Source organism: Apis mellifera, linkage group LG1, assembly GCF_003254395.2.
Source record: "Apis mellifera strain DH4 linkage group LG1, Amel_HAv3.1, whole genome shotgun sequence".
Taxonomy (NCBI): domain Eukaryota; kingdom Metazoa; phylum Arthropoda; class Insecta; order Hymenoptera; family Apidae; genus Apis; species Apis mellifera.
The window spans coordinates 4,964,557-4,992,279 of NC_037638.1; the positions used below are offsets into that span (position 1 = coordinate 4,964,557).

The 27,723-nt window shown below is 30.7% G+C and overlaps 1 protein-coding gene across 6 annotated transcripts in view; it reads right to left on the reverse strand.

Moving 5' to 3' along the window:
* Positions 1 to 27,723, reverse strand: part of LOC408616 (transcriptional enhancer factor TEF-1) — a 181,833-nt gene that overhangs the window by 135,409 nt on the left and 18,701 nt on the right. The window contains exon 1 of one of the 6 annotated variants that reach the window (XM_026446055.1): positions 18,449 to 18,476. The exons of 4 other annotated variants lie outside the window; for them this stretch is intronic. In XM_026446055.1, the coding sequence (XP_026301840.1) occupies positions 18,449 to 18,461 (13 nt within the window). In that variant the 5' untranslated portion in view covers positions 18,462 to 18,476. Of the gene's footprint in view, positions 1 to 18,448; positions 18,477 to 27,723 lie in introns of those variants that run through there. One more of the 6 variants, XM_026446053.1, reaches the window with a different exon arrangement.

Here is a 27,723-nt window from a genome sequence, read left to right on the forward strand (position 1 = left end):
CGTTTCTTAAGTGGAAAATCCCTTTTTAACGGTGCATTAAAGAATGATAAAGAAGGATTAATTCGTCTTGGCCACCGCAAATATAGAGAATGTATTTTTAATTTCGATATAAGAGGATGAAATCTTCGAGATATCGAATTAAGTTTACTCACTTCAGATTCGTTAATATTTTAAATTACGATTTTTCTATTTTATCTAATTTCGAAGGATCGAAAATTTAGAATAAATTTTTTTACGTTACTTAAAAAAAAAAATTCAAAATCAATGCAAGAAAAAATAAAATAGAAAAGGAACTTTCCACTTTGCGCGTAAAATTTAACAACAATCGTTTAAATTTATAAACAAATAACAACAGATGAGGAAAGGTGTGTTTTTTTACGCTGTAAAATTTTCAAGAGACAAAAATTGAATCGGGGAACTTAATTTGCATTTTATTGCATCTCTCCACTCCACGTACGTACAGTATAATATAATGAAATCTCCGACTTGAGAGAAACGTATCTGGTGTGAGGCACGATAAAAAAAAGAAAGAAAGAAAGAAAGAGAAAAAAATCCTCTTTTTAGAAACGGAATACATACCCGCATCGTATCAAAAGGCTGGAATAACCAAGAGAAAAGATTATATAGGCTAAAATAACCTATGAGAGAAAGGATTATATATAAGTTTCAAAGAAAGATTCGTGTACAAAAGAGCATAAAATAAAAGCCATTAGCAACAGCTCGCTAAAATTACGAGATAAAAATCCATGCCCACGTAACTCATTGTTGCTTCCCTCTAAAAAGGAACAGGAACAATAAGATTTCACCTCCGATAACCGACCTATTTCCAATGTTTAAAATTAATGATTTCTATACTCTCTATTATAGAGCCACGCCACCTTATGGAATACCATGTTTCCAGAGGTTAAATGGGGAAAAAATCGTCTATCGTCGAACGACGACGATGTTCTCTTCTCTTCTCTTTCCTCTTTCGCGATTACAATTTATTCAAAAACTTACGTTTATTAGCGTTTTATTATTAAATACATTTCAATCATCATAAATTTACGTTTTCTTTTTTTTTTCCTGGCATTGGACAATTTTTCTTTTCCCTTCCATAATAATATTTTTTTTAATAATTTTTAATTTCTAATTCTTCTGGATCCAATTGAGCTTGTAAAATTTTACTTTTTGAATTCTTATCTTTAGAAATAAAATTTTTCGAGATTGTATTGAATGAGAATGTTTAAATGGTAACAAGAATAAAATTGGGAGGAAATAAAATATTAAAGAAAAAAAAGAAAATTTCTTAAAACAATTCTTCTGGATCCAATTGAGCTTGTAAAATTTTACTTTTTGAATTCTTATCTTTAGAAATAAAATTTTTCGAGATTGTATTGAATGAGAATGTTTAAATGGTAACAAGAATAAAATTGGGAGGAAATAAAATATTAAAGAATAAAAAGAAAATTTCTTAAAACAATTCTTCTGGATCCAAATGAGCTTGTAAAATTTTACTTTTTGAATTCTTATCTTTAGAAATAAAATTTTTCGAGATTGTATTGAATGAGAATGTTTAAATGGTAACAAGAATAAAATTGGGAGGAAATAAAATATTAAAGAAAAAAAAGAAAATTTCTTAAAACAATTCTTCTGGATTCAATTGAGTTTGTAAAATTTTACTTCTTGAATTCTTATTTTTAGAAATAAAATTTTTCGAGATTGTATTGAATGAGAATGTTTAAATGGTAACAAGAATAAAATTGGGAGGAAATAAAATATTAAAGAAAAAAAAGAAAATTTCTTAAAACAATTCTTCTGGATCCAATTGAGCTTGTAAAATTTTACTTTTTGAATTCTTATCTTTAGAAATAAAATTTTTCGAGATTGTATTGAATGAGAATGTTTAAATGGTAACAAGAATAAAATTGGGAGGAAATAAAATATTAAAGAAAAAAAAGAAAATTTCTTAAAACAATTCTTCTGGATCCAATTGAGCTTGTAAAATTTTACTTTTTGAATTCTTATCTTTAGAAATAAAATTTTTCGAGATTGTATTGAATGAGAATGTTTAAATGGTAACAAGAATAAAATTGGGAGGAAATAAAATATTAAAGAATAAAAAGAAAATTTCTTAAAACAATTCTTCTGGATCCAAATGAGCTTGTAAAATTTTACTTTTTGAATTCTTATCTTTAGAAATAAAATTTTTCGAGATTGTATTGAATAAGAATGTTTAAATGGTAACAAGAATAAAATTGGGAGGAAATAAAATATTAAAGAAAAAAAAGAAAATTTCTTAAAACAATTCTTCTGAATTCAATTGAGTTTGTAAAATTTTACTTTTTGAATTCTTATTTTTAGAAATAAAATTTTTCGAGATTGTATTGAATGAGAATGTTTAAATGGTAACAAGAATAAAATTGGGAGGAAATAAAATATTAAAGAAAAAAAAGAAAATTTCTTAAAACAATTCTTCTGGATCCAATTGAGCTTGTAAAATTTTACTTTTTGAATTCTTATCTTTAGAAATAAAATTTTTCGAGATTGTATTGAATGAGAATAAGAATATTTAAATGGTAACAAGAATAAAATTGGGAGGAAATAAAATATTAAAGAAAAAAAAGAAAATTTCTTAAAACAATTCTTCTGGATCCAATTGAGCTTGTAAAATTTTACTTTTTGAATTCTTATCTTTAGAAATAAAATTTTTCGAGATTGTATTGAATGAGAATGTTTAAATGGTAACAAGAATAAAATTGGGAGGAAATAAAATATTAAAGAAAAAAAAGAAAATTTCTTAAAACAATTCTTCTGGATCCAATTGAGCTTGTAAAATTTTACTTTTTGAATTCTTATCTTTAGAAATAAAATTTTTCGAAATTGTATTGAATGAGAATGTTTAAATGGTAACAAGAATAAAATTGGGAGGAAATAAAATATTAAAGAAAAAAAAGAAAATTTCTTAAAATAATTCTTTTGGATCCAATTGAGCTTGTAAAATTTTACTTTTTGAATTCTTATCTTTAGAAATAAAATTTTTCGAGATTGTATTGAATGAGAATGTTTAAATGGTAACAAGAATAAAATTGGGAGGAAATAAAATATTAAAGAAAAAAAGAAAATTTCTTAAAACAATTCTTCTGGATCCAATGAGCTTGTAAAATTTTACTTTTTGAATTCTTATCTTTAGAAATAAAATTTTTCGAATTGTATTGAATGAGAATGTTTAAATGGTAACAAGAATAAAATTGGGAGGAAATAAAATATTAAAGAAAAAAAAGAAAATTTCTTAAAATAATTCTTTTGGATCCAATTGAGCTTGTAAAATTTTACTTTTTGAATTCTTATCTTTAGAAATAAAATTTTTCGAGATTGTATTGAATGAGAATGTTTAAATGGTAACAAGAATAAAATTGGGAGGAAATAAAATATTAAAGAAAAAAAAGAAAATTTCTTAAAACAATTCTTCTGGATCCAATTGAGCTTGTAAATTTTACTTTTTGAATTCTTATCTTTAGAAATAAAATTTTCGAGATTGTATTGAATGAGAATGTTTAAATGGTAACAAGAATAAAATTGGGAGGAAATAAAATATTAAAGAAAAAAAAGAAAATTTCTTAAAACAATTCTTCTGGATCCAATTGAGCTTGTAAAATTTTACTTTTTGAATTCTTATCTTTAGAAATAAAATTTTTCGAGATTGTATTGAATGAGAATGTTTAAATGGTAACAAGAATAAAATTGGGAGGAAATAAAATATTAAAGAAAAAAAGAAAATTTCTTAAAACAATTCTTCTGGATCCAATTGAGCTTGTAAAATTTTACTTTTTGAATTCTTATCTTTAGAAATAAAATTTTTCGAGATTGTATTGAATGAGAATGTTTAAATGGTAACAAGAATAAAATTGGGAGGAAATAAAATATTAAAGAATAAAAAGAAAATTTCTTAAAACAATTCTTCTGGATCCAAATGAGCTTGTAAATTTTACTTTTTGAATTCTTATCTTTAGAAATAAATTTTTCGAGATTGTATTGAATGAGAATGTTTAAATGGTAACAAGAATAAAATTGGGAGGAAATAAAATATTAAAGAAAAAAAGAAAATTTCTTAAAACAATTCTTCTGGATTCAATTGAGTTTGTAAAATTTTACTTTTTGAATTCTTATTTTTAGAAATAAAATTTTTCGAGATTGTATTGAATGAGAATGTTTAAATGGTAACAAGAATAAAATTGGGAGGAAATAAAATATTAAAGAAAAAAAGAAAATTTCTTAAAACAATTCTTCTGGATCCAATTGAGCTTGTAAAATTTTACTTTTTGAATTCTTATCTTTAGAAATAAAATTTTTCGAGATTGTATTGAATGAGAATGTTTAAATGGTAACAAGAATAAAATTGGGAGGAAATAAAATATTAAAGAAAAAAAAGAAAATTTCTTAAAACAATTCTTCTGGATCCAATTGAGCTTGTAAAATTTTACTTTTTGAATTCTTATCTTTAGAAATAAAATTTTTCGAGATTGTATTGAATGAGAATGTTTAAATGGTAACAAGAATAAAATTGGGAGGAAATAAAATATTAAAGAAAAAAAAGAAAATTTCTTAAAACAATTCTTCTGGATCCAATTGAGCTTGTAAAATTTTACTTTTTGAATTCTTATCTTTAGAAATAAAATTTTTCGAGATTGTATTGAATGAGAATGTTTAAATGGTAACAAGAATAAAATTGGGAGGAAATAAAATATTAAAGAATAAAAAGAAAATTTCTTAAAACAATTCTTCTGGATCCAAATGAGCTTGTAAAATTTTACTTTTTGAATTCTTATCTTTAGAAATAAATTTTTCGAGATTGTATTGAATGAGAATGTTTAAATGGTAACAAGATAAAATTGGGAGGAAATAAAATATTAAAGAAAAAAAGAAAATTTCTTAAAACAATTCTTCTGGATTCAATTGAGTTTGTAAAATTTTACTTCTTGAATTCTTATTTTTAGAAATAAAATTTTTCGAGATTGTATTGAATGAGAATGTTTAAATGGTAACAAGAATAAAATTGGGAGGAAATAAATATTAAAGAAAAAAAAGAAAATTTCTTAAAACAATTCTTCTGGATCCAATTGAGCTTGTAAAATTTTACTTTTTGAATTCTTATCTTTAGAAATAAAATTTTTCGAGATTGTATTGAATGAGAATGTTTAAATGGTAACAAGAATAAAATTGGGAGGAAATAAAATATTAAAGAAAAAAAGAAAATTTCTTAAAACAATTCTTCTGGATCCAATTGAGCTTGTAAAATTTTACTTTTTGAATTCTTATCTTTAGAAATAAAATTTTTCGAGATTGTATTGAATGAGAATGTTTAAATGGTAACAAGAATAAAATTGGGAGGAAATAAAATATTAAAGAATAAAAAGAAATTTCTTAAAACAATTCTTCTGGATCCAAATGAGCTTGTAAAATTTTACTTTTTGAATTCTTATCTTTAGAAATAAAATTTTTCGAGATTGTATTGAATAAGAATGTTTAAATGGTAACAAGAATAAAATTGGGAGGAAATAAAATATTAAAGAAAAAAAAGAAAATTTCTTAAAACAATTCTTCTGATTCAATTGAGTTTGTAAATTTTACTTTTTGAATTCTTATTTTAGAAATAAAATTTTTCGAGATTGTATTGAATGAGAATGTTTAAATGGTAACAAGAATAAAATTGGGAGGAAATAAAATATTAAAGAAAAAAAGAAAATTTCTTAAAACAATTCTTCTGGATCCAATTGAGCTTGTAAAATTTTACTTTTTGAATTCTTATCTTTAGAAATAAAATTTTTCGAGATTGTATTGAATGAGAATAAGAATATTTAAATGGTAACAAGAATAAAATTGGGAGGAAATAAAATATTAAAGAAAAAAAAGAAAATTTCTTAAAACAATTCTTCTGGATCCAATTGAGCTTGTAAAATTTTACTTTTTGAATTCTTATCTTTAGAAATAAAATTTTTCGAGATTGTATTGAATGAGAATGTTTAAATGGTAACAAGAATAAATTGGGAGGAAATAAAATATTAAAGAAAAAAAGAAAATTTCTTAAAACAATTCTTCTGGATCCAATTGAGCTTGTAAAATTTTACTTTTTGAATTCTTATCTTTAGAAATAAAATTTTTCGAATTGTATTGAATGAGAATGTTTAAATGGTAACAAGAATAAAATTGGGAGGAAATAAAATATTAAAGAAAAAAAAGAAAATTTCTTAAAATAATTCTTTTGGATCCAATTGAGCTTGTAAAATTTTACTTTTTGAATTCTTATCTTTAGAAATAAAATTTTTCGAGATTGTATTGAATGAGAATGTTTAAATGGTAACAAGAATAAAATTGGGAGGAAATAAAATATTAAAGAAAAAAAAGAAAATTTCTTAAAACAATTCTTCTGGATCCAATTGAGCTTGTAAAATTTTACTTTTTGAATTCTTATCTTTAGAAATAAAATTTTTCGAATTGTATTGAATGAGAATGTTTAAATGGTAACAAGAATAAAATTGGGAGGAAATAAAATATTAAAGAAAAAAAAGAAAATTTCTTAAAATAATTCTTTTGGATCCAATTGAGCTTGTAAAATTTTACTTTTTGAATTCTTATCTTTAGAAATAAAATTTTTCGAGATTGTATTGAATGAGAATGTTTAAATGGTAACAAGAATAAAATTGGGAGGAAATAAAATATTAAGAAAAAAAGAAATTTCTTAAAACAATTCTTCTGGATCCAATTGAGCTTGTAAAATTTTACTTTTTGAATTCTTATCTTTAGAAATAAAATTTTTCGAGATTGTATTGAATGAGAATGTTTAAATGGTAACAAGAATAAAATTGGGAGGAAATAAAATATTAAAGAAAAAAAAGAAAATTTCTTAAAACAATTCTTTGGATCCAATTGAGCTTGTAAAATTTTACTTTTTGAATTCTTATCTTTAGAAATAAAATTTTTCGAGATTGTATTGAATGAGAATGTTTAAATGGTAACAAGAATAAAATTGGGAGGAAATAAAATATTAAAGAAAAAAAAGAAAATTTCTTAAAACATTCTTCTGGATCCAATTGAGCTTGTAAAATTTTACTTTTTGAATTCTTATCTTTAGAAATAAAATTTTTCGAATTGTATTGAATGAGAATGTTTAAATGGTAACAAGAATAAAATTGGGAGGAAATAAAATATTAAAGAAAAAAAGAAAATTTCTTAAAAATTCTTTGGATCCAATGAGCTTGTAAAATTTTACTTTTTGAATTCTTATCTTTAGAAATAAAATTTTTCGAGATTGTATTGAATGAGAATGTTTAAATGGTAACAAGAATAAAATTGGGAGGAAATAAAATATTAAAGAAAAAAAAGAAAATTTCTTAAAACAATTCTTCTGGATCCAATTGAGCTTGTAAAATTTTACTTTTTGAATTCTTATCTTTAGAAATAAAATTTTTCGAGATTGTATTGAATGAGAATGTTTAAATGGTAACAAGAATAAAATTGGGAGGAAATAAAATATTAAAGAAAAAAAAGAAAATTTCTTAAAACAATTCTTCTGGATCCAATTGAGCTTGTAAAATTTTACTTTTTGAATTCTTATCTTTAGAAATAAAATTTTTCGAGATTGTATTGAATGAGAATGTTTAAATGGTAACAAGAATAAAATTGGGAGGAAATAAAATATTAAAGAAAAAAAAGAAAATTTCTTAAAACAATTCTTCTGGATCCAATTGAGCTTGTAAAATTTTACTTTTTGAATTCTTATCTTTAGAAATAAAATTTTTCGAGATTGTATTGAATGAGAATGTTTAAATGGTAACAAGAATAAAATTGGGAGGAAATAAAATATTAAAGAATAAAAAGAAAATTTCTTAAAACAATTCTTCTGGATCCAAATGAGCTTGTAAAATTTTACTTTTTGAATTCTTATCTTTAGAAATAAAATTTTTCGAGATTGTATTGAATGAGAATGTTTAAATGGTAACAAGAATAAAATTGGGAGGAAATAAAATATTAAAGAAAAAAAAGAAAATTTCTTAAAACAATTCTTCTGGATTCAATTGAGTTTGTAAAATTTTACTTTTTGAATTCTTATTTTTAGAAATAAAATTTTTCGAGATTGTATTGAATGAGAATGTTTAAATGGTAACAAGAATAAAATTGGGAGGAAATAAAATATTAAAGAAAAAAAAGAAAATTTCTTAAAACAATTCTTCTGGATCCAATTGAGCTTGTAAAATTTTACTTTTTGAATTCTTATCTTTAGAAATAAAATTTTTCGAGATTGTATTGAATGAGAATGTTTAAATGGTAACAAGAATAAAATTGGGAGGAAATAAAATATTAAAGAAAAAAAAGAAAATTTCTTAAACAATTCTTCTGGATCCAATTGAGCTTGTAAAATTTTACTTTTTGAATTCTTATCTTTAGAAATAAAATTTTTCGAGATTGTATTGAATGAGAATGTTTAAATGGTAACAAGAATAAAATTGGGAGGAAATAAAATATTAAAGAATAAAAAGAAAATTTCTTAAAACAATTCTTCTGGATCCAATTGAGCTTGTAAAATTTTACTTTTTGAATTCTTATCTTTAGAAATAAAAGTTTTCGAAATTGTATTGAATGAGAATGTTTAAATGGTAACAAGAATAAAATTGGGAGGAAATAAAATATTAAAGAAAAAAAAGAAAATTTCTTAAAATAATTCTTTTGGATCCAATTGAGCTTGTAAAATTTTACTTTTTGAATTCTTATCTTTAGAAATAAAATTTTTCGAGATTGTATTGAATGAGAATGTTTAAATGGTAACAAGAATAAAATTGGGAGGAAATAAAATATTAAAGAAAAAAAAGAAAATTTCTTAAAACAATTCTTCTGGATCCAATTGAGCTTGTAAAATTTTACTTTTTGAATTCTTATCTTTAGAAATAAAATTTTTCGAGATTGTATTGAATAAGAATGTTTAAATGGTCACAAGAATAAAATTGGGAGAAAATAAAATATTAAAAAAATATTAAAAAAGTTTGGAGACAGATATAAGGAACCGTGTTTGACCAATTTTCAAACGCTTCGAAAAATCAGCTGATTCACGCGAAACGCATTAAGCCAACTCGGCAAAATATGGAAGTGGAAAACGGGGCAAAAAACTGCCCTTCGAGATCCGAGCCCGTGATAATTTTAACTGATGGATTTGAACGGATTTGAGAACCGTGCGAAATTGTTTTAAGAAATTTTCTTTTTTTTTTTTGTTCTTTTTAAATTTTCTCCAAGGCAACAAAATTAGAAAAAAAAAAAAATAAAAAGAATAAAAATTGTGCGAGAAAGTTAAATGTTTAAAATATTGCAAAATTATCTTCATGAAACGAGAGATTTAATTTTGAATATTCGGATAATTAAATTACTTTAAATTATTGGAAGAATAGAATTCGAGTTTCTATTTATTGTTTCTTCAATTCGATGGATTATATTAGATAAAAAAAAAAAAAAAAAAAAGAGATCGTGAAATACATGGGAATATTGGATAAGACAGGTGAAGGTAGAAAATCCGTTAACGAGCAAAGAATGTTTAACTACTTAGGTAAACAGTGTCATTAAGAAAGCGAGACGATTAACCTTTTCGAGAACGGTTCTGCTCGAACGAAAAAGGAGGGAAATGGTACTCGCCTCGTTGACCTATAATTAAACCTCTTCGCGGCTGAACAACGTTTTCGGTTCGTTTGACGAGAGATGATCTCGTCGAGACCAACGAACGCATGAATAACGACGAGACGTGTATCTATATAAATTTTCTAGGGATCTGATCTAGTGGAAAAATCCTTTTTCCCCTAGATAAAAATTACTTTATTTTTTCCAACGATAAAGTATATTTGTGAAACTTATGCTTAAAATATTATTATTCCACGTGTGGATTAATTGCTATATTATACAATTTTCCACAGATATTTCCACGTTTGAAAAATGAGCAGAAATATTCCAGAGATAAGCAAGAATGACAAATTACTTTTAAACGACCTTAACGACCCTTCATTTTGTGAATGACACTTGAAATATTTTCACTTTGTTGCAGTTAGTCACGAATATATCACATTTTTGAAAAAGGAGGAGAAAAAAGTTCGAAGAAAATTGGGCAATTTTTCGTCGAAGCGAAGAATTGGAAAGTTGAGAATAATCGAAGTTAAAAATAGCGCATACGCTATGTATTTGTTTAAACGACTCTCGGTATTCTCCCCCTTCGATCGTTCGATGGTAGATGAACCAACTCCGGAAATTACGAATAAATTGTTATTAGCTTTAAACGACGATACTTTGTTTGCCGACTTTTCGAGGGTTGCGATTTTTCTTTTTTTCCAAACCTGTTTGACCACGCGGGTCAACGGACTGTGGGATAGATAAAAGTGTTTTAATCGAATGGATGAATGAACGTGTATAAGTTACAAGTGGTATGATGAATTTGCGATATAACGATCGAACCGACAGGAAAATTACGCGTGTGGCAACAAAATTCTAATAAACTGTATAATTTAGCGTAATTTACTACGTAATTTTTTCGATGTAAAATGTTGGTATATCGACGTGATTACTGTCATGAAGAAACTTTGGTTCGTTTCTAAAGTTGTATCTTAAATCATCAGAATCGAGTTTAGTCGGAAATAATCTTTTTTTTCCCCCCCGTTTTTTAACGATAAATAAATTACATCGCATTTCACATTTTTATATTCAGAAATAATTTCTTTACTGTAAAAATATAAAATGAAATAATTTTATTTTATTTTTTTTTTATTCTCTTTTAAAATTTATTGAAACGCTTGATGGATCGATATACGCATAAATATACGCGTATTATCTCATGTGTTTTCCTTGAAATCCAAAGTTTGATACGATGCGTTTCTCTCTCAACGCGAAAAGCAAGTCTATGTTTTAGAAGTCCTGCTGTATGTGTAACAGCTCACGAGATGTTCCATCAACTACACTATACATAGAACCGTCCGCAAACATTGACTCTGGTTTATGTGGACATGGCATAAGATACTCATCTCTCCCCTCCACGATTCCACAATTTCCACTTTACTCTCTCCTCCTCTCTAGCCAGGGAAACGTAAAGAAAACGTCAAAGCTAAAGGAAAACGTTGCTCGAGAGCTAAAACATCCCTCTGGTCGATGATAAAATGAAAAGGATGGAGGAAAAATGAGGTGGCACGAATAAGAAACGTAAACGCGGCCGAGTGACACGTGCCCGAACCGTCATTATTCCATCAACGTGCCGGTCCGTCGATGAGTGCACACGTGTTTACGCGTCATTACGCGCATGCGCAGACAGATGACGCGAACCGAAGTGGCTGCTCTCTCGCCGCGCGCGGGAAACGTTCACGACGAAAGCAGATTGGACAGGAAAATAAAACGGACTTGTTCGCCCGCCTTCTGTATATTTTCTCGCCGCGAAATTTATGGCCATTAATACTCGCACGATTATCACCGAAATAGTTTTAAGAATATACGGTAAAAGTTAGATCAACGGAACTCAAACTGAAACACTTATAGAATAGAAGTAGAATTCGTTTTTTCCTTCTACATGGCTCGACTAGACGTTTCAAATTGCCTGTTTACAACGCTATTTGTTCGTTCGAGACAGGTTAGAAATATAGTATATACGTAACCGTCGAAGGCATGAAATTTTATATATTTCATTTCGTCTTTGTCGATAACGAACAGTGTAGAGTGTGATAGTTAAGTTAAGAGACGAAGAAAGATCGAGAAGCAAAGCTCGTTTGAAGAAATTTATGTCGTATTGTTTCGGTGTGACATTATTCCCTTCACTGAATCCATCAGGGAGGGGGAAGGAGGAAAGGGAAGGGAGAGGGAGTTGCTCCTAGTGGTAGAGATGATTCTCGAGCAGGTTAGTATTTTAAACGTAGAAAAGGATGGTGGGTGAAAGAGAAAGAAAATTAAACGTATCGTTCGTTTCGCGGTGTGCGTCAAGTGGTGGGGTTAAGTAGCGAACACTTAAACCGTTCGGTGCAAGTTATCCAACTTTTGCTAGTGATTTATCGTACGGGATTATTATATGGATGATTCTCTCGTTCGTGGGCTCAAAAGGAATGCCGTTACTTAAACACTGTAGCGATAATCTCTTGTTTGTACATAATATATAAACTACTTCTGTGAACATTACGAATACAGTTGTCCGTCGTTAATCGTTGTCGTCGATCAATCGACGAGAGCGATTTTAACTTCTTCCGACAAATCGTTGTATACAGGAAAAAAGGTTATCGCGTACAGGAGGATATTTCTTTCTCTTATATAATTTAATATTATTCGTTCGCTTTATATTTTATGAAAATATGAATACAACGTGATAAATTGTGGAAAGAATATATACCGAGAATTTTAATCTGGTGAAAACTTAATTAAGAGAATGAACAAAAAAAAAATTGATCTGAAATTCTGAAGAAATTCATTAATACAACGTCCCTACTGGCAAGCAACTACATAACAAATGAAAATTACATTCATCAAGGAAACGCTCATATGTATGCTCATTAGTCGTGTATAGTCACGGTCATTATAATTACAGTGTCATAAACTCATCATACGATTGTGATTTACGGTAATAAAAAGTCAAGCAGCATCAAAGTATTTTTCATTTTATATCCTTTTTTTTCTTATAATTATAGAAACTTTATTGGGATTAAAATTAACATTGTAATTGATGCATTGTATTCCACATTATGGATATTTATCAGATGCATTAAAGATATATATATATATAATTCTCAATATTTAATAATCCATTCTAATAATCCAAAATCAATAATTTACATAAATAATTAAAAGTTATTAAGCTTATAAACATTAACCAAAAAATTTACAACTCCTAAACGGATACAAATCCCCGGATTACGATTAACTTCGAATTCGTTCGATCGTTGGAAGTAAAGTGAGGATAGATTTCCGGCGAAGAGAAGCGATCTGTGCCCGACAGCCAGTCACAGAGGCGCACGCAAGAAGGTGCAACGCAAGCACATCTCGCATCTGTCGTAGAGCATCCACGATGGAGGGGAAACCTCCAACCTTCCAGGTATCGTTTCTTTCACCGGGTGAGGTAGAAACAGGTACAGACGGAAAGCGGACAACAGCTCGGAAGCTGTTAAACCCATTCCAAGATCTCCTATATCTTATTACGCGCCAAGAAAATATACATTTAACCTTAATTTTACATTCTCGATTAAACGACATTTATTTGAAAAAAAAAATTAAAATTTTTACATCTTCTTCTTTTCCTTTCTTATTTTTTAAAATTTTTGAAAAATCAATCCTTGATTAATAATAATCAATAATTTAACGGATTAGAAAATTTTTTTGAAATTAATATTATTAATATACTATTTCTAGATAATAATCACCTTTGAAATAATTGAAATGCTTCGATCACGATACCTCTAAGCATCGTCCAAGCTCTCCACCTGTTACACAATTTTACCACTTCGAAACACCTGTTCGATCGAAATGATTGATGAAAAAAAAAAAAAAAAAAAGGAGAAGAAAAAAAATTAAAAACACACACACACACACACCGTGTTAATAAAGCGTTAAAGAACGTGGATTAACGAGGATGCAGAGGATGGACTACCGCTTCGTTGGCTGACCTCGACGATTCTCGATGTCAATTTCTCGTTACGTTGCCTCCCCTTTCTAGACTACCAAAGGTCACTACTCCCTCTTTCTCCACTATTCCACCATCTGGTTTCTCTTTGAAAGATGAAAGAACCCATGGATCCCTCTCCTCCTCGAATCGAAGCCAATTAAACCGTGAGAGTGGTACACTGATTGGAAGATTCGATTTTGTTATCATCTCTCTCTCTTGATTTTTTATTTTTTTTTTTTTCGTCCTTTTGGGCATCGATAGTGATAACGTTTTTCGATCCTTCATCTTCTTTTCTTGCAGTGGAAATTAGAATTATAATATTAAATAGAAAATGGATCGAGTCATCATTACGTAAGAGAATATAAATTTGCTTTGTGTAAAGATTTATTATATTATATTAATTTTCTTTTCTTCGTTTCAACACAAATAATCTAAAAAAAAGAATAGTAATTCAAAGGAGAATTAAAAAAGGAAAGATCATTTAAGCTTCGTTTTCAACTGTTAGAATAAAAATTATTCGATAATGTTATATCTTACGTCGAGAAAGAAAATTATATAACGATTAATTCGATTAATCCTAACGTAACGACTCTACTTTCTACAAACTTCCTCCTCCTCCTCCCCACAATTTCTTTTTCCACTTTCGAGCCAAGCGCGGCGAAAGATTCTACGGCGGAGGAGAAGAAAAAGAACAGTGTGTGTGTATATATATATATATATATATCGAGGCGTTCTAGGGGGCGGGGAGAAGAGAGGGATGACGAGATGAGACGTCGAAGGGGAGGAGGAAGGCCGAGAGGTGGCTCCCTCTTGGTCCTCTGCTCATTTCGTCCTGGCCGCCTTCCTTTGTTCCCACGCCTCTCCTCGGCCCGCCACCATCATCATCTTCTCTTTCTTCCTCTCCTTCTTCTTCTTCTCCTTCTTCTTCTTTCACCGGCGATCTGGTCCTTTCGTGATTCACCGTTACACACAAAGGGAAGCTCTGGACGGAGAGAATCTTGGTTATAAGGGGACAAGCACAGAGAGAGAGGAAGGTGAAAAGAGAGGAAAGATTTTTTTTTTATCTACACAGGCATATGATAGAAATTAATCGTATTAGTACTTAGTTCGTGTTAGTATATATTTTCATTAAGAAGTTTTAAGATTATACTTGTATTAATTCGAACAGAGAGAATAATTTAAAAAATCCTCCTCTCAAATATATATATAAGGATAAAGAGTATATATTTTTGTATAACTAAAAATAATTGAAAATAATTCTTCTGATTAATTTAAGGAAAGAATAATATCTTTTTCCTTCCTTGTTTAAACTAAACGAATTACAAATAATTTGATATAAAGAGAAAACAATATTATATCGTGATTTAACATTGAAAATCATAGGTTGATTGAGAATCAACTGGTTTTAGAGATGGTGGCGCGGCGTGAAAGTTCCGAGGGACGTTTGCGCGCGGGAGAAAATTTTCTTTCGCGCCTCGATTCCTTCCTGATCCGCTCGAGGTCGGGAGTGTAACCGGTATGAGAAACATTGTGAATATTGGAAAAAGTAACGGGATCAAGCGAGAGCTTGAAAGGATTGTGCGTTAACCTTGCTTGCCGTTCTTCGATCGTATTTAAATCGATCCTCTTAAGACGTTTGTCAAATTATAGAAATTGTTAGATTTAATTTTTTTTTATCATTTTAAATCCTCCTTTTTGAAAAGTTAATAAATTAAGATACATTGTAAACCATTTTTAACGTATCTCGATAAAGAAGATATTATTTCTATAATCGGATACGTAAAAATTTTTTAAAAATTCTTTGCATTCTAAACAGTGATAGTTTTCACGTCAGATTTAGCGTGTTAATTAAAAGATAATTTTTAAAAAAGAAAAGTTAATCGTAAGATACATTGTAAACCATTTTTAACGTATCTCTCGATAAAGAAGATATTATTTCTATAATCGGATACGTAAAAATTTTTTAAAAATTCTTTGTATTCGAAACAGTGATAGTTTTCACATTAGATTTAGCATGTTAATTAAAAGATAATTTTTAAAAAAGAAAAGTTAATCGTAAGATACATTGTAAACAATTTTTAACGTATCTCTCGATAAAGAAGATATTATTTCTATAATCGGATACGTAAAAATTTTTTAAAAATTCTTTGTATTCTAAACAGTGATAATTTTCACGTCAGATTTAGCGTGTTAATTAAATTGAAAAGATAATTTTTTTTTAATTCGATAATTCATTGGAATTTAGAAATTTTTGAAACTCGGGAATCCGAAACTTTGAACATCCTCTGGAATTTTTAAAATTTTCCAAATTCTTCCAACTTTGGATTTTTAATAAATAGATTTACGAGTGAAATTGTTAGAATAGAGAGAATCTACGAGAGAAAGAGAGATAAAAGTTGATGTTTAAACGGGGGTGGAGAGGGGGATGAAAGTGTCGCGAAGGAAAATGGGTGCAGGAAGGAAATTCAATAAAACGGCGTGATCCATCGCCGTGTACGAAAAGAAGATCAAACGCGTGGATTTAAGAAGAAATTTTAATGCCTTAGAGCTGCTAGAAACAGGAGTTATTGTAATAAAAAAAAAAAAATTTGGGAGAGAAAAAGTGTAACTTTCTACGAGAAAAAAATTCTTTGTCTTCGTAATTTTTCTTTTTTTCTTTTTTTTATTCTCGTCGTCGTGAAATATTTATATTAAATTACCATTAATAAGTATTATTGGGGAAATATTATTACACATGTAATAATTCCTTGTAATTTTAAAATTACGTTAAAATTCCTGACAAATTTCCTTCACTAACGATTATTACGGGTCACATCGCATAAAACGCACAAATCTCTTACAACCTTTTCTTACGCGCATTCCTAATCGAAGAAATCCAACGCTACGTTTAAATTCCCATTAACTAACATCAAACTATCATAAATCATTTAAACTGCTCAAAGCGTCCTTATCAACCATCTATTCGAAGAGGCCGTCACTCGACAATTTTACATTGGACATTTTCGAAAAAATCGAAATTGTACGATTACTTTCTAACAGTAAAAAAAAAAAAAAGGAAAAAAAAAATTTTTCTACATTTTGTTTCATTGATTATAATTCAATATAGACTCGAAGGCAAGCGTGTAACATCGATTTAATCATCATCCGAGAGAGAATATCTGGAAAATTTTCTTAATTCGCGAAGAAGAAGAAAAAAATAAAATTTTACCAAAAAAAAAAAAAAAGAATTTTTTTTAACGCCAACCAATCACGACTCCGCAGGCCATCCTCGACAACGCGAGAAATTTCTCGAAGACTCCTCCTCTCGCGCAACAACCTCTCCTCCTCTCGCGATCTCTCATCGTCGGCTTCCCAAAGGCTTCGCGTTCCCCGATCCGAGGTCACTTTTACAGGGACAACGTAAAGGAGAGACAAAAGCGAGGTATCCGAACGCGAACACCACGAAAAAGCGTTCCTCGACGTAGAGAAGGAGATACGGGGAGAGGAGGGAGGGAGGAGGGGGGGGGAGAGAGCGCGTAAGGTATGAGTAGATTTCCAAGCTCTGGAGAGAGGGAGAACCGAAATAAAGCAAAGAATAAGAATAAAAAGAAGCGGTGGATAAATTGACCGGTAGCCATCCAACAAAGAGAAAGAAGAGAGAAGAGAGAGAGAGAGAGAGAGAGAAGGTCTAAAAGGGATGGTAAAGGGGTAGCGATGCCAGGGGTCAGAAAAGACGGGCAACCAGCCGATCCAACCGAGTCCAGGAGAGAGTTCGGTGTATAGTGAAGATAAAAGAGGTGGTGAGGGGGTTTGAAAGGGGGAGGGGAGTGGTGAAGTGCATTCGGCGAAAGGGGGCAACACGAAGGAGAAGGAGGAGGAGGAGGTAGAGGAGGTAGAGGAGTAGGTTCCGTGAGAGTACGCGAACGATAATTCGGAGCCGCTTGGCCGGCTCAAAGGACCCGCGGGACGATATATCAATGCCCTGCTTGCAGAACAATTCGAACTATCCGCGATACACAAAGAAAAATACCAAATCGAATGCCTGGAATAGCGGCGAGCGGCCACGGCGCTACTTCCATCTCTTTTCTTCCCTCTTCCGCTCGCCACTAGAGCCCCCTACACTTGCGCCGACCCCCCTCTCCCCCCCCACGATCCCGCTGACACCCGCCTCCCCCCCCCTTTGTCGCTTTTCTCCGTCTCCGTTCCCCCCTTTGTCCAAGTTGGGGGCATTTCCACTCGTGGTATATAGTTAATTCTATCTTTCTCTTGGCTATTGATAGTGCCTACTTTGTATGGATATAGGTGTGTACAGGGTGATTCATATTGAATGCATATTGCAATCGTTATACATTCGCGGAGGTATATAGAGGTAAGAATGAATCTTGTGAGGAAAAAAAATGATATAAGAATGTATATATCGGTTCTCGAGTTACGAACAATAAATGGAAACTCGTGACTCAATGCAACTTTTGTAAAATGATTTAAATGAATAATATAATACCGATAATTGAATTATATATTTTTGCACATTTAATTTTTCTGTAAATGCATTCGATTGTTTCCTTAGAAGAATTTCAACTTCAATGCACACGATCATCTCGTCGTATCGTCTTCGATTATTCATCCACTCCCATTAACATAATATCCCAATATGCCAAATTATCTACTCAATTTCAACCGAAACACCAATCTCCTAACTAACCATCCACTTGATCATCATGAACCCCAACAGTCCTCGACATACGAACAATTAAACCTCTCCTATCCCATATCTCCCCTCCCCTATTACACTTGATCAAAAACCAGCCTTATATATCCCTAGATACACCTTACCGTATCCAATCATATCCCGCTTCAATTCATCTATCTCGCTCCTCTCGAGGGATCTCTCTCCATGCAATGTTACCGTCCATGTAAAACTGTAGTTGCGAACGATAGAAAAGCGAAATCCAACGCGGGTAGCACGCGTATCTGGTGGAGAAGAGCACAACTATACGTCAATCGAGTGATGGAGCAGTGGTTTGGTTATAATTGGATCAGTTTAGTTAGGTATTGCAAATATTGGCAGTCCTTCCCCTCTCCCCCGGCTAGCTGGCGACCCAGTGATGAAACCTAATTGGGTAAGTCGGCCTGGCCTGGCGCCAAACGAACCGGCCCAGCTTCGAATTCTAGATAGCCACCCGTCGATGATGCCTTCCCATCTCGATCTACCCCCACCACTCTCACTCTCTCTCTCTCTCTCTCTGCCTATCCCCTCTTCGCCTACGCATTGCCTGACCGTGTGTACATCCCCACCACCATAGCCCCACGGATGCGCGGTCATCCGTCGTCGCGACTCACGGAAATTGACACATAAATACAACGGTGGCGGGCTGGTACGTGAAAATGGAAATGGACGATGGGGAATTCGTTCGGCCGGCTAGTTTAATTGGACTGCAATGTCGCGACGCGGGACGCGAAACCGCGTGGACGTTGAAATTGCATTCAAAGAGAGGAAAGGGCTTGGGCCACGAGGGGGGAATCATGATGAGAGGATACCGGGGAGATAGGGAGGATAATTTGAATTATGTAAACGAGCGGGAGAGCGATGAAGTGGTTAAAAAGAAAGGGAAAACATAGTCGAAACATGGCGTTATCCGCCGCTCGCGTTTTTGCGATTATCACGAATTATTGGTTATCGGCGAGGGAAATTATTGGAATTGGACTTGTTTCGTGATTAGTTGGATTTGTTTCGGAAAAAAAAAATGCAACGAGTAGATGAAAAAAGATAGATCTTTGAATTCTGAATCTTTTTAATTAATATACGATCTTAAAAAATAATGCTTTAGAGCAAAAACCGAAATTTTTTTTCCGCTTACGTTTATTAAAATGAATCTAAAATCATATTTGAAAAGCGTAAAACTAATAATCCGATCATTTTTAATAAACGATCGATTCGACGAATTTTTCGTGTCCCTAAAAATTTCTATGCACATTAAATTCCTCCAGGTTGCAATTTTTTTTTTTTTATTTTTATTTTTTCGTAAATCCAACCGTGTGCAAGGTTCGAGAAGAATCGGTGGCATTCCACGTTCTTCCTGTCCGCGAGGAACGCGATACTTTGAAAAGAAATTTCGGTACGGGGTGAACGAACCGTAGGAAAGCGACGTGCCTGCCGCTCGGGATGCAGCGTGCATTGTAAACGAGCCGGGCGACAAGTGTGCACTTGATAGTGTTGACCTTTCAATGACGCTAAGCTACTCCTCATCGTTGCCGTTACCATCTCCTCTTTCTCTCCCTCTATTCTCTTCTCACGCTCCACCTAACCGATCCACGAGCGGCTAATTTTCAAGAGATCGTTAAATCGCGTGTCACTCGACTCGGAATCAAAAATCCCCTATGCACTTCGTTTTATCCCGTCAATTCTCGATTTTAATTAGAGAATCTATCGAGGCAGTTGGTGCTATCGACGAGCTTAATTAAATTATTTGAAAGTTTTTTTCAAATTATTTTTAGAGAATTGTGAACAAAATTTTCTATCGTAACAGTTGGCACTACTGAAACGATTTTTCATAATAATTCTAGTTTATGAATTCTATCTAGAGATTTCTAGTTACTTTTAGAAGTTGCGAATAAATTTTAAAATTTAATATTTTCTTCTTCATTTTTGAAAATTTTTTTTATTTGCGAAATCCAGTATCTACTATCGTAACAGTTGGCACTATTTCTCGTAAAAATAATTTTATCTAGAAATTTCTAGTTATTTTTACAAGTTGTGAATAAATTTTAAAATTTAATATTTTCATTAAATCTTCTTCACTTTTGAAAATTATTTTCGTTTGTGAAATCTACTATCGTAACAGTTGGCACTATTGAAACGATTTCTCATAAAAATAATTCTAGCTTATGAATTCTATCTAGAGATTTCTAGTTACTTTTAGAAGTTGCGAATAAATTTTAAAATTTAATATTTTAATTATTCTTCACTTTTGACAATTTTTTTCGTTTGTGAAATCGAGTATCTATTATCGTAACAGTTGGCACTATTGAAACGATTTCTCGTAAAAATAATTCTATCTAGAAATTTCTAGTTATTTTTACAAGTCATGAATAAATTAAAAAATTTAATATTTTTGTTAATTCTTTTTCACTTTTGTTTTCGTTTGTGAAATCTATTATCGTAACAGTTGGCACTATTGAAACGATTTCTCGTAAAAATAATTCTATCTAGAGATTTCTAGTTATTTTTACAGGTCGTGAATAAATTTTAAAATTTTTTAATATTTTAATTCTTTTTCACTTTTGAAAATTGTTTTCGTTTGTGAAATCTATTATCGTAACAGTTGGCACTATTGAAACGATTTCTCATAAAAATAATTCTAGCTTATGAATTCTATCTAGAGATTTTCTAGTTATTTTTACAAGTAGTAAATAAATTTTAAAATTTAATATTTTAATTATTCTTCACTTTTGACAATTTTTTTCGTTTGTGAAATCGAGTATCTATTATCGTAACAGTTGGCACTATTGAAACGATTTCTCGTAAAAATAATTCTATCTAGAAATTTCTAGTTATTTTTACAAGTCGTGAATAAAATTTAAAATTTAATATTTTAATTCTTCACTTTTGAAAATTTTTTCGTTTGTGAAATCAAATATCTGCTATCGTAACAGTTGGCACTATTGAAACGATTTCTCGTAAAAATAATTCTAGCTTATTTTATCTAGAGATTTCTAGTTACTTTTAGAAGTCGTAAATAAATTTTAAAATTTAATATTTTAATTCTTCTTCACTTTTGAAAATTTTTTCATTTGTAAAATCGAGTAATTAATAATTTTGTCTTTTTTTTTTCGTAATTATTTCCACGATTTAATCTTTAACCAAATTATTGGTTATTTACGTAATAATCTTTTTTTAAACTTCGAAACTTTTTCCGATAATAATTACCACTATTAACCTATTTTCGTTAAAAATAGTGAAAAGGTCGACAGGATAAAAAGATAAAAAGATAAAAATATCGGTTCGTAATTTTTGATGCGAAAGAGTGGGATTGAACGTTTAATTTGGCGTTAAAGAACCGCGAACCGGGGGGGGGGGGGGAGGAGGGGAAAAAACAGAAAAGAGAACCGATCATGATTGACGTGAGTATAAAAGTAAAAATGAAACTGCACTCGTTGGTTCCACGAAGAATACAGAGTCGGGATAGGAAGCGTGAACGGGCGTCGGAGGTCGTGGCAAGTTCGAGGTTAATAGTTCGTTTGGCATGGCCTGCCTCCTCTTGGACCGCCCACGTTTTATGCGAGAATGAAAACGAATGAGAAAAAAAATGATGTTAATTTAAACGACACCTATCCGGGATAAAAAAAATTTTCATTCTCTTTAATCCTCCTCACCAGAGTCATAAATCATCGTTAAATCTTTTAAAAATCTAAAATATCGAGAAAAAAATTCAAATCCAATTTATTAATTCAAAAAAAGGAAAATTTAACCTTCCTACGTCCCCTGTCCTTTCTAGGAAAAGTCTCTTATATTAAATTCTTCCACTTCTCTTTAACCTCCATACACATATATATACATATATACGTGTGAAAAATAACTACAGTTCAAAAGATATACACCCATTCGCAAAACGTTATACTTTTTAAATATTCTTACGTTCAATTTATTTTTAATTTTTTTTAACGCAACTATAAATTTTCACAAATATCATAAATCATAACGATATCGTCCTGTCGAACCTGGATCAATCAATTTACGAATTGTAACGACACGACGATCGCAACTCGACCAAATACTTATGAGCGATAGTGTACAAGCGAGTGACGAAAGAGGAGAAGCCGGGAGGATGCTCGCACACGCGATTGTAGGTGCGTTGTATACATATGTATAGAGCTGGCTGACGGATCACGTGAGCGGAGGGCCCAACGGCACCAATGAATAATTCACGACGAGGCACCGAGTCACGGGGACCCATGATCGTCGTAATACGCGCTGCGCTCGTGCTGCCACGCTCGGTGCTTTCCCCACACGAGATTCGTACTGCTGTGGCTCGCCTTTGCGGGGCGTTATTACGCGTCCTCGTCGTTCTTTCTTGTTGCCGAAACTCGTTGAGAGTAACTTCGTTTCCCGATCGTTTGGACAATCGCGCAGTCTAGTGACTTTTGTCATTTATTTACTAGACGCGAATTTTATTTTATTTTAATTTACTTTTTTTTAGGTTAGGTTCGAGTTTGGACGAGTGTGACAATCTAGTGACTTTTCGTGTCGATTTTTCATTAGATTCATAGAAGTATTTTTTTTTTTTATAATTGATATAATTTGATGATTTTTGTTAATTTTTACTAAATATAGATTTTTCTGGTATTTTTTATAATCAATTTTTATTAATTATAATTAAAGATAGAAAAGATAATAATTTTAATAATTAAGTTAATGAGGTAGTATATGATTAATATATGAATAAATTTACAAGTCTTTTGAATATTTTTATTCACAGATAATCTACTCTTCTTTAACCAGTATTAAATTCTATTGCACTTGTTAAGTTTATGACAATAATATACAGTTTACTTTGCCCTTGTGTTTTAATTACAACTGGAAAACAATTATTTTCTCCCTTTATGAACCAGTTCACTGTTACACATCTAAATTAATTTAATGCAACTTATGCTCATTCTGACTGATTTTGAATTACTTGTAACTTCAAACAAAACCTCTGAGTTACATACACATTTTCTCACAACCATATGATTGAATCTCATAAAGTTAGTTTAATAATGATAAAAATATGATTTCTTTAAACTTTGACCAAGTTACATTAAATAGCAGAGGATAGTGATAAATGATGTTTCCTTTTTTAAACAAGTGTTTGAATGATAATGAATGTTAATCAGATATAATTAGAAGTATAAAAAAAGAATATACAATAGTTCCAATTGAAATGAACTCCAGCTGCACAACCGTTCCTATGAAACCCTTAATTAAACATGACCTAATCCAATTCCTAATTTCTCAATTTATCAGCAATACCTATTTCGACAAATACTCGTAAAACAGCTTGGACACGCAATAAAACTCCTCGTCATGAACAGTGGAAACCGAGTAACGACGACTAAAAGTGACTTTGGCAATAACTTCCAGTTGTACTATTTCTCGGAACTCCTTAGTTAGATATGATCTAATCCAATTCTTAATTTCCCAATTCTATTCATCGTAACCGATATCTATTTCCAAAAATTCTTGTAAAAGACCTTGAATACGAAACCCAGTCTCTTTTCAAAATTCCCTAAACACCTTGAAATACAACAACATCAGAATCATCAGATGGATACCAAGTTAATTAACATAATTTTTAGACAAAATCTCTGCATCTATCAAATTCTCTGAACCTCATATAATGACACTAAATGACATTTATTTCTTCCAAAGTCATAAAACATATTAAGACAGAATCTGAATTAATAATCAAAATCATCAGAATTTTGAGATGCATTGAACTACCTGAACCTAAAATCAAACGTTCCTTTTATGAGGTTTTATTACATGGAATAATAAAAAAGTATTATAGTCTATCAAAGACACAAAATGAGTCAATAATCAGAATCTGGATATGGATTGACAACTCTCTGAACCTGGAAGAAACGATAAACAAATGATGAACAACACGAATTTTCCCTCCAAAGTCAGTGGAGCCAGATGGGGGGCTAGGGACACCATAGGCAAATCCCCTAGCACCATCGAATTCTCGAGAAGCGAAATAATTTCGGTCCAAGTGTATCGCGGTTTGCTTACACGAGGATAATTCTTTGGAAGACGCGAATAGAGAAGAGAGAGGAGTGAAACAGTGCGTCAGCTCCCGACAGAAATAACATGGATATACTTAGACGGCCCTCCGTGCAAGATCCAACTAAACCACGTTTCCCCGAGGCCAATTCGAGTCCTAATGAAAACTACTCGCGTCGAGTCTCTTGAGGACAAGGGGCTGTACACATCGTTCCATGTCCAGACACTCGTCGTTACTTATTCGTTTCATATAAATAAAACTTCGATTAGCTTAGTTTTCGAAAATTATTATGCGCGAATACATCCGTTGATCAGAGAGAATCTTTTTATTTTAGTTTGGTTAAACTAGGGACTAAACTTTTAGGGATAAATTTTTTTACCGAGTTGGGGGAAAAGGTCTGTTTTATCGATTATCGATAATAGAAGATTATCCTTTGCGACGTTTATGGAAAGAAAAATGTAATTCGTTAAAATTTAATGATTTTTTGATAAAAAAAAGTATATATTTATTTATTTATTTACTGTTTAGTTATTCAAAAATTGATTAAATGGAAGATCATGAGTCGCTGAATGAAATATATATATATATATAGAATATAAATATATACGATGACTCACGGAATTTGTGTGTATTATCTAATAAGTATAAAAATATTTTTTTCGTAATATTTTGATCATTTTACAACATATTTACAATATAATATATTTTATACTATTTTATATTTTAATAATAATACAGAACATTCTCGAAGATCAAAGTCTGCTTTTATATTATGATACTTGATTTAGAGTTCTCAGAAACAACTTTGAAGTTATTTCGAGAGCTTTAATGTACTATAGAGATTATATGTTTAATTAGAATGTTGTAATTATAGATTTCGTTATCCAAAAAAAAAAAAAAATTATCAATATTTTAATTCCATAATTATTAATTCAATAATATATATTTCTGAAACTGAACAATTAATAAAAAAAATCGACAAGTAAATTAACAAGCATTATTTATAAGTAACTATTTACATAAATTGTAAAAATATAAAAAATTGTATAAAATGAACGAAATAAAAATAGACACCATTTATATATATATATATACACGCTGTAAATGAGAATTAAAATCGGTGAATTAAAGTCGTAATGATAAATTTGCAATTTCCTAGGCGCACAAGCGTAGTTACTGTTAGAAATAAATCCATCCTCGCGTAAAAATAAAACTAGAACGGGAAGGCCTGACACACAAGTCACCGAGAGGCCGATGTTATGATAAACCGCTTTCGAGTAGAAGAAACCGCCTTGTGGTTGCAAGAAGGGATCCAGTACTAATAAAGAAAAGTACCGTTCCATGGATTTTTAATGGATCGCATCGCCTTAGTAGCGGCTAATATTGTTCCGTGAATAAAATCGAAATTATTAAAATATTACTCAAAATCGAATATTATTCGTCGAAATTTTTTTCAATTATCTTAAATATCATTCGTTTGAAATATAAATGTACATAAATTTCTTTTTTCGAACATAAAATATAAGATTGTAAAAAATTTTACGAGAAAAGAAAAAAAAAAGAAAAAATGGAAAAAATTAATTTAATCCCATATTCGAATATTTACAACGATAACAGAACGTTTATAATGTTGCTTAAAAGAAAAGCATAATAAAACTCAATAAAACGGTATTAATTTGTTTTCCATGACACATCGGATAATCAAGAAGGAGCAAAATAGTTTTTGCTCCGCGGATTCAACGAACGATGACAGAGTGTGCTTACACAAACGCCACTGTGACAAATCAAGCATCGAGCCAACAGGATACGAGGGGAGAGGGGTAAAAGAGAAAGGGGGGAAGAGCGAGCGAGAGCGAGAGAGAGAGATGGAAGAAAGGGGAGCGAGGTGGGGAGAAGAGGGCAACGAGACTTCTCATCGCGTATACGCGATGCAAACTTAGTTAATGACTGGCTCGTTAATCTAATCTAATCGGCGGTGCAATAATAATACGTAAAAACGACACTGTATATTCCGGTGTCTGATTACCAGCAGCTTCTTCGTCGAAGTAATTGCGGAACGGAAACGGAAGAAAGTTGAGTGGATAAAAATCCGTACGACTTTTATTAACGATTTTTTCTTTTTTCTTTACTTTGATCATACGTGTGAAGGATTATAAGTATATAGTAGGATTTTAATATATTTAGATTAATTGGAAAATTTTCCACGTTTTTCTTTCTCTAAAGGAGAGAGAATTTATTTATAAATTAAAATTTTTTCATTTTTTCATTCGAATAATTATAATTATTTTATTACGATGATATTTACACAGTTTAAAAATTCTCATTAATTTTCCAGAATATATTTGTATTTAAATATAAATACTTTATTTCCGTAGAAATTTGTGCAATCTAAAAAGATAATAATTTCGATATAATTTCAAACATAGATAAGCATTCTCATAGAAATTGTATGCACCGAGTAGTTAATTCGCGATTAATTAATTGTTCGTAGAAAGCGAATGATAAAAGGTGGCATCGAAGCATCGTGTACGATAATATATACGTTAAGTACACACTGTCTCAGATTTATCTCTATTCGTCCACGGACGAACATTCTCGGCTCATCGATCAGCATACACGATCGCGGTATGCAAAGTGAAAAATAGTGGTAACATAGGCGCGAAAACGGTATCGAAAGACTGATGTAACATAATGTTTAAAGACTTGGAGCCTGGCCAACAACCAGACATTATTGAAACTGATCTGACTTATATTATCCTGGTCGATCGTAAGGATTGCTGTTATACCGATTCTTTGATCGAATTTAAACTTGTACATTTCGAGTCGCAAAATTTATATACTTCAAATTCTATCGTGTTACATTAATCGAATGAAAATTCCTCAAAAATTAAAAGTTTAGAACTTTACAATCTTGAAAAATTCCTTCGAGAGAAAGTTATCGATGTGTATAAAAATTACTGTCGATACATTATACCATTAATTCTTATTTAATATTAAAGAATTTAACCAAAAGTTAGGTTAGAATTTCGAAAGATTTCTTCGAGGAAAAAAATATCTATCGATATAAATCAAATTATATTTATACGTATAATATTAATTTTAATAACTAATAAAATTAAGTTACAATTGAAAAACCATTTCAAACCTTTTATCAACAGGTTAAAAGTTCAACAATTCACTCATTTCCAAACTTTCACTATCCACTAGTTCTTGCACCATACAATAGCGCCTCCTTTAGTGTCTACGGTGGAATCAAATCTAGTTATTTATTCTTACACGCTTGTCTATCTGGCTTCGGTGGATTCTACTTGAACGACGGAGAAAAAATTCATGCAACTCGCCCAA